The sequence below is a fragment of the Corella eumyota genome, chromosome 2 (assembly GCF_963082875.1).
Source record: "Corella eumyota chromosome 2, kaCorEumy4.1, whole genome shotgun sequence".
NCBI classification, from domain to species: domain Eukaryota; kingdom Metazoa; phylum Chordata; class Ascidiacea; order Phlebobranchia; family Corellidae; genus Corella; species Corella eumyota.
The window spans coordinates 287,893-301,231 of NC_137491.1; the positions used below are offsets into that span (position 1 = coordinate 287,893).

The 13,339-nt window shown below is 26.4% G+C and overlaps 1 protein-coding gene and 1 long non-coding RNA gene across 2 annotated transcripts; both read right to left on the minus strand.

Moving 5' to 3' along the window:
- Positions 1-8,004: 8,004 nt before the first annotated feature.
- On the minus strand, positions 8,005-10,049 carry LOC145743609 (uncharacterized). Its single transcript, XR_014281028.1, has 4 exons — positions 9,947-10,049; positions 9,815-9,875; positions 8,521-8,671; positions 8,005-8,135 (listed from the first exon to the last, which is right to left on the minus strand). It is a non-coding gene; the product is annotated as an uncharacterized LOC145743609 (long non-coding RNA).
- Positions 10,050-10,301: 252 nt separating this feature from the next.
- LOC145741773 (kelch-like protein 8) lies at positions 10,302-13,274 on the minus strand. Its single transcript, XM_082559425.1, has 9 exons — positions 13,107-13,274; positions 12,674-12,823; positions 12,482-12,560; positions 12,261-12,352; positions 11,906-12,086; positions 11,597-11,740; positions 10,940-11,104; positions 10,692-10,842; positions 10,302-10,624 (listed from the first exon to the last, which is right to left on the minus strand). Exons 1-9 carry the CDS (start codon positions 13,260-13,262, stop codon positions 10,510-10,512), a joined length of 1,233 nt encoding a protein of 410 aa, XP_082415551.1. The 5' UTR covers positions 13,263-13,274; the 3' UTR covers positions 10,302-10,509.
- Between the last annotated feature and the right edge of the window lie 65 nt (positions 13,275-13,339).

Genomic DNA, 13,339 nt, shown 5'->3' on the forward strand with positions numbered 1-13,339 from the left:
GAATTACCCAAACAAAGTAAACATAATTTGCAAATTGAGCATGGAGTCGATTTTCTATCAATTTATAATTTTCAGTGCAACTTTTATTACAAATGGTAAGTTAACTTGCGCTTTATAACATTACTTAATCGCTAATAAAAGTAAATTTATATTAAAAACCAATTAAAAAAATTTATTAACAGTTTTTTTTTTAATTTTAACGCAGTTAGAGGTCAAGTCGACAGTGTTCACGCATGCGCAGAAAGTTGTATCATCAGCACTCAATGTCAATCACAAGATGACCTTGTTATAACCTTGAACAGTGAAAGAAATAAATGTAGGAATTGCATCCAGAATACTTGTGATCGTATGTTATAAAAACAGTTATAATATAATGAACTATGGTTCAAAACTGCTTTTATTTCTAATTAAGCATAACTATAACTAAAGTAAATTGCAAAAGTAGAAACCATACTTTAATAGCAAAAATAACTACCAATAAAATCAACAACATAAATTAACATATTGTTGTCCAATTTACTTTTTAAATGGTTTAGTTAAAAAATTGCGCTTCTAGTTAAAAAATTGCGCTTTAATAATTTATTTACCATATTTTTAGTAGCTTCTTGTACTTGCTTAAAGTGACAGTACATTTTATTACATTAATCCATGCTAATATGATCGTGTTTAAGACTATTAACTTTTATATTTGTAGCAATTATGGCACATAACATTCTTCTTCCTTCTGTGAGCTGTTACTTGTATATGAGACCCCAGTGTTGCCGTGAAACTCGAGATTTAACGATTTGGCAACACTGTGAATCTTGCATCCTTACATGTGAACAACAAGGTCAACTTTTACAACTTCAAGGTCAATTCAAGAAATTTTTTTGTGGGATTAATTTACACGAATTACAAAAATAATTTTATACAAAAAAAAATTTTAACAAAATATTTTAAACGCTTTTAATTAACCCCACAATTAATTATTTTTTATATTTTTTTATGGTAACAATTATCTAGTCTTAGCTTTAATTTAACTTTAAACAAGCTACATTTTAATACAGAATTACAAAACCAGGCAACAACTACTGTAAGTAATACCGAAACGTCGACAGAAAATGAGAAGTTGATTACTTTAAACGGTAAATAAATTTATTTCAAACAATTTTTAACAAGCTATAAAAGAATTAATTATATTAAAGCAATAATGCAGCTGTTTACTATGAAACAAAATGATATTTAAAGTTAATGTATTAGACTAAATAATAAGTAGATTCTTGTGTTTTTTTACGATCTCTACAACATGTTTTAAAGGTTTTAACAATATAGTTTATATTTTTGTTTATTGTAAAGTTTCAGTTATTGATTGTGTCTTAATTTAATATTAATTACAGAATGCACCCGTGATTGTATTTCAACCGAAGAATGCGGGAGCAAAAAAGCATTTCTTCAGCAATTCCTATCAGACCAAACATCGTGTAGAAATTGCATCCGACAAACCTGCGACAGTAATTATTTCTTAATTTTAAATATTTTGATTTTCTCTAAAAATAAAAAAATACTAAAACTTCACAACCTAGAAAAAAACTTCACGAACTAAAATTTTTTTTAAGTACCTGTCGTGCTTTTATTTTTAACGTAACAGTAGTTAAAACAAACATCTGATCACGGCAATAATATGTTAACTTTAGTTAACACGTTCTTTTATTCTTTTAGAAATATTCGATGAAAATATTTTATTTAAATCAATCAAATGTTACTTGGAAGAACGAAGGCGTTGTAATACAACATGTGCCTACGATTCTGGGATTAAAATTTGGGTTAATTGTAGAAAATGCATCAGGACATGTTATCTTAATAACCTTGTTGTAGTAACAGAATCTATTACACAAGAAATAGTGACACAAAATTACTTGGAAACTACAGGAACAAAATTTCTTATAACTACACCAAAAACTTTCCCAGAAACTACAACAATAAATATTCCAAAAACTACACCAAAAAGTATTCTAGAAACTACAACAAAAAGTATTCCAGAAACTACAACAAAAAGTATTCCAAAAACTACAACAAAAAGTATTCCAGAAACTACAACAAAAAGTATTCCAGAAACTACACCAAAAAGTATTTCAGAAACTACACCAAAAAGTATTCCAGAAACTACCCCAAAAAGTATTTCAGAAACTACATCAAAAAGTATTCCAAAAACTACACCAAAAAGTATTCTAGAAACTACAACAAAAAGTATTCCAAAAACTACACCAAAAAGTATTCCAAAAACTACACCAAAAAGTATTCTAGAAACTACAACAAAAAGTATTCCAGAAACTACACCAAAAAGTATTCTAGAAACTACACCAAAAAGTATTCCAAAAACTACACCAAAAAGTATTCCAAAAACTACACCAAAAAGTATTTTAGAAACTACACCAAAAAGTATTCTAGAAACTACAACAAAAAGTATTCCTGAAACTACAACAAAAAGTATTCCAGCAACAACACCAAAAAGTATTCTAGAAACTACAACAAAAAGTATTCCAAAAACTACAACAAAAAGTATTCTAGAAACTACAACAAAAAGTATTCCAAAAACTACAACAAAAAGTATTCCAAAAACTACAACAAAAAGTATTCCAAAAACTACAACAAAAAGTATTCTAGAAACTACAACAAAAAGCGATCTTGACGACATACCAACTACAACTTTAAATACAAACGTCAACGATAAAACAACCTTGCAAACAAGCACTATGGCCATTAACGTTAACAATGTACCAACATCAAGATATATTGTAAACACAAATATCAATCACCTTGAACAAGAAACAAAAACAACAACAAGTACTATAATGATGGACAATAACAAAAATGTTACTACACTATTACCAACAACATTGGAAGAGATCCCTACATACACTTCAGGCCAAGGTAATTACATTTATACATTGCAAATACTCTTAAAATATATTTTAATGAGTTTTAAACCCAAATTACATTGTTATAGGTTGTGTTGATGCTTGTAAAAGTTCAAACATTTGTGGTACCAAAGAGGATCTCATGCAAACAATTAACCTGGAAAGTCGAAAGTGCAGAAAATTTATTAAAAATTCATGTAACTGTAAGTATTAAATAAATGTGTTAAAAAATAATTGTCTTTAGTTGATAAATGTAAATTAAATATTTAAGTATTAACAATTTAATCACAAAATTATATTTTTAGCAACTTTTGTCGAACAAGATTTATTTTCATCAATTAATTGTTACTTGGAGGTTAGAGCAAATATACCAAACAAATGTAACCAAACATCACAATACACCAAACAATGGGTTCACTGTTCTCACTGTGAGAAGAATTGTGATGTCATAAAAGCAAATGTGCCATCAGAGAATATAACTGGTAGGCTTTCACTAAATTTTAGGTTTTCTTTAACTTAATTAAATTTTAAATTTCACATTTCTACAAAAATAACAAATCCCCCAAATATATTATTTCAGAAAATGCATACATTGACAATGAAACTACACCAAAAAGTATTCAAGAAACTACAACAAAAAGTATTTTAGAAACTACAACAAAAAGTATTTCAGAAACTACAACAAAATATGTTCCAGAAACTACAACAAAAACTATTACAGAAACTACACCGAAAAGTATTCCAGAAACTACACCAAAAATTATTCTTGAAACTACACCAAAAAGTATTCCAGAAACTACAGCAAAAAGTATTCCAAAAGCTACAAGAAAAAGTATTTCAGAAACTACAACAAAAAGTATTCCAAAAACTACACCAAAAACTATTCCAGAAACTACACCAAAAAGTATTCCAGAAACTACACCAAAAACTATTCCAGAAACTACACCAAAAAGTATTTCAGAAACTATAACAAAGAATTCTCCAGAAACTACACCGAAAAGTATTCCAGAATCAACTTTAACAACAACTCCAAATGAGTTTACTTTAACGACTGCAACTAGTTACCAATATCTAGGTAATTACTCTAACTTATGCCAAGTACTTTTAAAATATATTTTAATGAGTTTTAAACCCAAATCACATTGTTCTAGGTTGTGTTGATGCTTGTAAAAGTTCAAACATTTGTGGTACCAAAGAGGATCTCATGCAAACAATTAACCTGGAAAGTCGAAAGTGCAGAAAATTAATTAAAAATTCATGTAACGGTAAGTATTAATTAAATGTGTAAAAATAGATTGTCCTTGATTAGTAAATTAAAATTAAATGCTTTAGTATTAACAATTTAATCACAAAATTACATTTTTAGCAACTTTTGTTGAACAAGATTTATTTTCATCGATTAATTGTTACTTGGAGGTTAGAGCAAATATACCAAACAAATGTAACCAAACATCACAGTACACCAAACCATGGGTTCACTGTTCTCAGTGTGAGAAGAATTGTGATGTCATAAAAGCAAATGTGCCATCAGAGAATATAACTGGTATGGTTTTAGTAAATCTTAGTTTTTTTTAACTTAATTAAATTTAAAATTTCACATTTCTACAAAAATAACAAATCCCCAAAATATATTTTTTTAGAAAATGCATACATTGACAATGAAACCACAACAAAAAGTATTTTCGAAACTACACCAAAAAGTATTCCAAAAATTACAAAAAAAAGTATTCCAGAAACTACATCAAAAACTATTCTAGAAACAACTTTAACAACAACTTTAAATGAGTTTACTTCAACGACTACACCTAGCTACCAATATTTAGGTAATTACTTTGACCTATTTCAACTACTCTTAAAATATATTTTTCTTCCAAAGTTTTAAAACTAGTTTACATATTATTGTAGGTTGTGTTGATGCTTGTACAAGTTCAAACACTTGTGGTACCAAAGAGGATCTCATGCAAACAATTAACTTAGAAAGTCGAAAGTGTAGAAAATTAATTAAAAATTCATGCAACTGTAAGTATTAATTAAAGATGTTAAAAAAGTAATTGTCTTTAATTGATAAATGTTAATTAAATATTTAAGTATTAACAATTTAATGACAAAATTATATTTTTAGCAACTTTTGTCGAACAAGATTTATTTTCATCGATTAATTGTTACTTGGAGGTTAGAGCAAATATACCAAACAAACGTAACCAAACATCACAGTACACCAAACCATGGGTTCACTGTTCTCAGTGTGAGAAGAATTGTGATGTCATAAAAGCAAATGTGCCATCAGAGAATATAATTGGTAGGCTTTCAGTAAATTTTAGGTTTTCTTTAACTTAATTAAATTTAAAATTTCACATTTCTACAAAAATAACAAATCCCCAAAATATATTATTTCAGAAAATGCATACATTAACAATGAAACTACACCAAAAAGTATTCCAGAAACTTCAACAAAAAGTATTCCAGAAACTACAACAAAAAGTATTTCAAAAACTACAACAAAAAGTATTCCAGAAACTACATTAAAAAGTATTCCAGAAACTACACCAAAAAGTATTCCACAAACTTCACCGAAAAGTATTTTAGAAACTACAACAAAAAGTATTCCAGAAACTACACCAAAAAGTATTTCAGAGACTACAACAAAAAGTATTCCAGAAACAACATTAAAAAGTATTCCAGAAACTACACCAAAAAGTATTCCACAAACTTCACCGAAAAGTATTTTAGAAACTACAACAAAAAGTATTCCAGGAACTACAACAAAAAGTATTCTAGAAACTACACCAAAAAGTATTCCAGAAACTACACCAAAAAGTATTCCAGAAACAACTTTAACAACAACTCCAAATGAGTCTACTTCAACGACTGCAACTAGTTACCAATATCTAGGTAATTACTTTAACTTATTTCAACTACTCCTAAAATATGTTTACTTTATTAAGCCCTAAAACCAAATTACATTGTTATAGGTTGTGTTGATGCTTGTAAAAGTTCAATCACTTGTGGTACCAAAGTGGATCTCATGCAAACAATTAACTTGGAAAGTCGAAAGTGTAGAAAATTAATTAAAAATTCATGCAACTGTAAGTATTAATTAAATGTGTTAAAAAATAATTGTCTTTAATTAATAAATGTAAATTAAATATTTAGGCATTAACAATTTAATCACAAAATTATATTTTTAGCAACTTTTGTCGAACAAGATTTATTTTCATCGATTAATTGTTATTTGGAGGTTAGAGCAAATATACCAAATAAATGTAACCAAACATCACAATTAACCAAACAATGGGTTCACTGTTCTCAGTGTGAGAAGAATTGTGATGTCATAAAAGCAAATGTGCCATCAGAGAATATAATTGGTAGGCTTTCACTAAATTTTAGGTTTTCTTTAACTTAATTAAATTTAAAATTTCACATTTCTACAAAAATAACAAATCCCCAAAATATATTATTTTAGAAAATGCATACATTGACAATGAAACTACAACAAAAAGTATTCCAGAAACTACACCAAAAAGTATTCCAGAAACTACAACAAAAACTATTCCAGAAACTACAACAAAAAGTATTTCAGAAACTACACCAAAAACTATTCCAGAAACTACAACAAAAAGTATTCCACAAACTTCACCGAAAAGTATTTTAAAAACTACACCAAAAAGTATTTTAGAAACTACACCAAAAAGTATTTCAGAGACTACACCAAAAGATGTTCCAGAAACTACATTAAAAAGTATTTCAGCAACTACAACAAAAAGTAGTCTAAAAACTACACCGAAAAGTATTCCAAAAACTACAACAAAAAGTATTCCCGAAACTACATCAAAAAGTATTCTAGAAACAACTTTAACAACAACTGCAAATGAGTTTACTTCAACGACTACACCTAGCTACCAATATTTAGGTAATTACTTTAACTTATGCCAAGTACTCTTAAAATATATTTTTCTTCTTAAGTTATAAAACCCAAATCACATATTTCTAGGTTGTGTTGATGCTTGTAAAAGTTCAAACATTTGTGGTACCAAAGAGGATCTCATGCAAACAATTAACTTGGAAAATCGGAAGTGTAGAAAATTTATTAAAAATTCATGCAACTGTAAGTATTAAATAAATGTGTTAAAATGTAATTGTCTTTAAATAATAAATGTAAATTAAATACTTTAGTATGAACAATTTAATGACAAAATTATATTTTTAGCAACTTTTGTCGAACAAGATTTATTTTCATCGATTAATTGTTACTTGGAGGTTAGAGCAAATATACCAAACAAATGTAACCAAACATCACAATACACTAAACAATGGGTTCAATGTTCCCAATGTGAGAAGGATTGTGAAGTCATACATACAAAAGTCATTAAAGTGAATTATCCAGGTAATATATCAATTTAACAGAAATTTTAAATAACAACATTATTTAATATTTATACAAATTAAAACAGATTAAGCTTATTTCTAAAGTTTGTATAGCAATCTATATTTCAATGAATATAAATCAAACACAAAAATTTAAATTCCAGAAAATGCATTTACTTGTACAAGCCAATGTGAAAATTCAGAAACTTGTTTAACTACTGAACAACTAAGAGAAAATGTTTTTGCTCAACCCTACCAATGTAGAAGATGTATAGCTAATACATGCGGTAAAAAGTTTAACATGTTAACAATTACTAAGAATATTATATTCAATTTTAAGTTTATTAGGTTGCTATATTTTACTAAAAATTTATTTATATATTAAGAGTAATGCTTTATTCAGAGTACATTGTGTTCACCCTTAAATAATAGTTCAGTAAATATTTAAAGCTGTTGTTTTTATTTTAGATTTATTTGCTGATTACTTATCTCCAAGTTTAGTAAATTGCATTATTCAATCTGAATCAAATTGCCAAACTTGTGAATTTTCAACCACACAAACCAAGATGTTTAATAATTGTAATACTTGCCTTAATTCTTGTCAGCAAGGGAGAAGTGGTAAGCTAAAATAACATAAGTTTTATGTCATGGAAACTTTAGGCAAAATTTTATAAAATTTGGGGCAGTATTTTAGTGAAACTTAAAGACACCATTAAAAAATTCTACTCAAACAGGTACTTACCCCAATTTAACCAAGATGTCTTTATTATCAGGTGCACTGTTTGAGAAAAGTATTTGTCACTCAAAGTGTGACAAAAATAGTTTTTGTTTGTTGAAAGATCTTAGAAAAGATATTCGAAACTGGAATCTTGACTGTAAGAAATGTGTCAAAGATAAATGTGGTGAGTTACAGAAAAATGTAAAATGTTTAAAACTCAGTTTCGTGATATTTAGAAAGGATTTTAAATAGTTTTTTTGTAAAAGGGTAAAAAAATTAAAATGTTTTAGTAAATACACTAAAATTTTGGGCCAAACTTTTTCAATTTTACTAAATAAATAGACAAATTTGTATTGCCCAATGGCACATTACTATATTTAAAAAATAAACAGAATTTAAAGCTTTAAACAATTCGGTCATCATGCTTATCTAGACTATTAAATTTAATTTGACAAGCTTTCAACCAAATTAACACAACTAAATAAATATATTTTTCATATAATAATAATTTAACAAATTAATAATGAATTTAAAAAACACCTGAATTTCATTTAGGATTCTCCAAGTTTAGTTCCGTGGAGTTTCAGGATAGGAAATGCATAATACAGAGTCAGGAGATGTGCTCTAACTGCCCAAGAGTTAGAATTCCAATATTTCTTCAACTTCTAACTTGCCTGTCATGTAGATCTAACTGTGACAATAAAAATGGTAAAACTATATTAATATAATGATATTAAATATCCTAATTAGGTTACTTTATTTTGTTTAAAATGTAAATATTGACCTTCTAGTACCATAAAGATTTTTTAATTTTGCTAACTTGATTAATTTTGCTAACATGATATTAGTCATGTTTAATAATTTTGATAGTTTAAATATTTTAAATTTTTTTGATGTTTCAGATCTTTTTAATAAGAAAGAAAGGTTTCCTAAAGAAGTTCAACCAAAGACTATTGACCCAATTGACAGTAGAACTCTGTTAACGAATCAAAATACACTTAATCTCACAAGTTGCAATTTAGTATGTCAAGAAAATTTTTGCAACTATCCAGAAAGCAATATTTGCCAATCTTGCATTTCAGCAAAATGCCCACTTAGTAAGTTACAAAAAGTATATGTATTGATTATATTTAGTTTAAATCTTTCTATATATACACCAGTCTAAGATTGTACAAGTTTAAATTAATATTGGCCCCATTATTTTGAACCAAACCAGCCTTAAATGGCACCAGACTACAATAGTAAAGTTCTTTTAAAATAACTTTTAAACTAAAACTTGTCTTTAACAGATAATTACAACACAGAAACTTCAAGATATTTAAATTGTGTTAACAACGCTGATTGTCCAAGTTGTTCCGACCAAGGTTTATGCCCGTTGTGCATTAAACATTGTGTTATTTTTAAAGGTAAATCATTTTTGTTTAAACTTTATAATAAAAATAAAGCAATACTTTTTATTTTAAAACTTATGATAAAAACAAATCAGTTAAACTAAATAATTTTTTTTATTTTGATACAGGAAACTTTTTCAAGATGAAATCCTTTTAAAAAGAACTAAAAGTTTACCTCTGTGTACAGCTTAGCATCAAAAGTTGTTTTAGTCACAGATTGCAATAACTATTTTTATTAAAGTTTATCTTTTCATCCAGTTCTTTACTTAATTTTTATTTATATGCTACGTGAAGTTTTGAAAATTAAATTTTTTTTTTTCTTTTAATTTTAATAAAACTATTTTTTAATAATATTTTTTTTACTTTATACAAAAGATTTTCTGCTTGTTTAATGTAGTCCTGAATCACTTGTAAATAAATGGATTTTAAAATGTTTATTTTACCTTAGTTGTACACATTGTTTTAATCATAACATTACAAGTCTTATCGTCTCCATTTCTATCTCTAAAATAAAACATTAAAAAAATATTTAGTTTTAAAATAATAAATCAACCAACAGTATATCAATAACAAACCTGTTTAACTCTTTAAATATTTCATTTATGTGGTCACCCTCAAATTGTTGACTTTGCACCATTTTTAAACAAATTTAAACAACATTAACAACAAACCTAAAACCTTAAAACAAAAATGTAATTAGTAAAGCTACAGTGATTAGAAAATGCATAAAAGTAATTAAACTTTAATTACAAGCACAAAATGTTATAAAAAATCATCAAAAATAAAATTTCAAATTGCATTCTAACATCAAAAAAAAATAACAATAACTTGGATTTATTACAAAATACAATTAATTAATTTTAAAATAATAAAAAGAAAACAATTGTTGTAAATATTACTAGTCCAAAAAAACTAATGAATTTAGGCATAAACAAATATAGGCAAAAAACAATCAAAGAACAAAATCAAAGATTAAAAATATCTTCCTTAACAAAATAAATTAAATGATAAAACATTTTTTAATACCAACAATAATAAAGTTAAAATGTTCAATAAAGTTTTAACACTAGATGTAAAGCTATTGTATAAACCTAACAGAATTAACAAGTTGTAACATCATAAACAGAATAACTTGTTATTAAACAACCATCATTGTTGCATTACATATTTTCCTTTTTGTTTCAGCATTGATTGTCCACTTGTTGTTTGTGGGATCAAATACTTCAATAAAATTAACTGGGTTACCAAAGAACCTAAATAATAAAACAATAAACCAGAGTTTAATAAATTATTACAAACTAAATATTTAGTTCCACTTACCCATACAAGCCTCCCACAACATAAATCTTGCCATCTACAACTGAGGCACAGTGATCACGTCGAGCCTTGTTCAGTGGTGCAATATCTGACCAGGTATTAGTGAAAATGTTGTATTTGATCACTGATGAAAGTGTACCATTTTGAAAACCACCTTAATTAATTTATAAAATTTAGTTAACTTAAATATAGTTAAAATTTAGACACAAAAATATTACTTTACACTAAGTTATTTTTATAAAAGTACTCACCAGTAACAAATATGTGATCATCCAAAACTACAGCTGCATGATTATTTACACAATATTTCATTGGAGCAATAAAAGACCACTTTTGATCATTAAAATCAAAACATTCTGATGAACTTAATCTTTTATTTTCATTATCATTATATCCCCCAATTGCAAATAATTTACCTAAAAATAACAAATTTAGATCAAATTATACATTTACAAACCAAATTAAACTTTTAAAAATTTAAAAATATATATTGTTGTCTAGAAATTTTAATAATTTGCTTAATTTTCTTACATTGCAGTTCGTTTTGTAAAACACCAAAATTAAATTTATTAAAAAAAAACTAATTGTTTAAAGACACAAACAAAATAGCACAATGGTCACCAGTGATGTCATAATAAGTTAGTATTATAAATTAGATTTAGATTTCACTCAAAATTGCAGCTAAAATTATCAAATTATTTAAATTATTTCCTTAATTTTCTGTCTTAATTAAATCTTAAGACCAAGTTATTTTTGACCCAAACAGTGTTAAATCTTTACAACACTGCTTAATGATTAATTTTTTTTAAATAGTTTTAAACTTTTTGTTGTATTAAAAAACTTTTTTTTATTATTTTGTAAACTATCTTAAAACATTTATTAATACAATAAAACCTTAATTTGTTTACCTCTTGCAGCAAGTAATGCATGGTTTCTTCGTGGAACAATCATGTCAGGAATATTTCCTCTTTTATTTGTCCTCACATCCAAGAATTCCCCACTTGATAAAGTTTTATTATTTTGATCCATTCCTCCAGTTGTGTAAATACAATCTACAACAATTATAAATTACTTAAATTGTTTTTTTTTTATTTTAATTATAATCTTGCCATATATAATACAATAAAAATCTTGAAGAATTTAATATTTTTAATTAAGGTGATGATTACAAGAAAAATACAACCCAATTGGTCAAATATTAAAATTAATAAACCAACCATTTATGACAGCTGATGATGCAAATCGCCGAGCTTGTTTCATTGGAGGTTCAACTTTCCATTGTGAATCTACCTCATCTAACTTTAAACTCTCAACAGAAGATTTACCCTCCCTACCCATGATGAAAACTTGATTGTTAACAACAGCAGATGAAGCTTCACACCGTTTTTCATTTAATTCCTTAAATTTGATAAAAGTTTATAAATATCCAAATGTAAACAAATTAAACTTGAACGATTGTAAATTAAACAACATATTTTAAACCGTATAAATTTTAAACACTGAAATATTTTGATTATAAAAAATTTTAATGAGAAATTAAAAGAATATAAAAAAACTTAAAAATAAACTTACTGGCATTTGCGTCCATTGTTTTGTAACAGTGTCAAACAAAACGACATCTTTACCATGATCAGCTCCTCCCATTATGAGTAACTTTGTTGGAACTTCAAAAAAAAGGTTTAAAATAATTTAAAAAATTTTAAATGAATAACACTTTCACATTTAATAAAATGAATAAATTGTTTTTAAAATTTAAACGTTAAATTAATTATAAATAATTTGCTGTCTTTCACCTTTTACTTTTTGTGGGGCAAAATTAACCAAAGCTGAGATAAGTATTTGATTACATTCAAAAGATTTCATAATTAATTCCTAAAAACAAAAATAAGTCAATTTTCAGATATGTATAATAAATAAAATGATTGTCACAAAGTTGATATGCTGTTTAAGTATCAACTGCTACAACTTTTTATAATTTAACTGACCTCTTTCATAATGACTTGTTGTAGAAATTCTCTGTCTAATTTAAGAAGATCAAGAGATTGAAACAATTGGTTGACATGTTTCTGTCGTTCATTGCTGTCATGTTTTATCCAATTTATCATCGCATTGTAAACGATCTGCTCAGATGAAACCTGGGTTAAAAATGTTTAAAATAATTTAAACAGGTTGAATTTAATCTTGTCTAAGATAGTATGAGTATTAATTTAGAAAATACTTATCAATAAAAATAAAATTAATGTAAAAAAAGTAAAAAGGTAGTTCCATAAAAGAGTATTTTAACTTTAAATAATTTTAGAAAAATTCTTTGTTCTTTATTAAAATCATATTTGTACAAAGGTTAGTTGAGCAATTTTTTTTAATATTTTATAAACTTTTGAAAGCCGTGTCTTCTGAACATACTAAACTTTATATTACCTTCTTTTTTTTCAGTTTTAGAATACAAAACAAATCCTCGAAACAAAGTTTAATAAATTCTTGCTTTGATGCAACTTTTTCAAAATTCCCAGCAATCATTTTCTGGGCTCCTTGCTTTAAGTTTTTAAGGTTGTATCTTTGAGAATAAGCCAGCATGGTTAAACAATTCTCAACATCAACAATGGTTTGCAGAAATTCTCCACAAAACTTTCGAAGTTCTAAATTTAAAATGT

Coding starts and splice junctions, on each gene's coding strand:
- LOC145741773 (XM_082559425.1), bottom strand. CDS start 13,262: ATGCTGGCTTATTCTCAAAGATACAACCTTAAAAACTTAAAGCAAGGA. Junction 12,824..13,106: donor TAAAACTGAAAAAAAAGAAG/GTAATATAAAGT, acceptor TTTTTAACCCAG/GTTTCATCTGAGCAGATCGT. Junction 10,625..10,691: donor GTTGTGGGAGGCTTGTATGG/GTAAGTGGAACT, acceptor TTTATTATTTAG/GTTCTTTGGTAACCCAGTTA.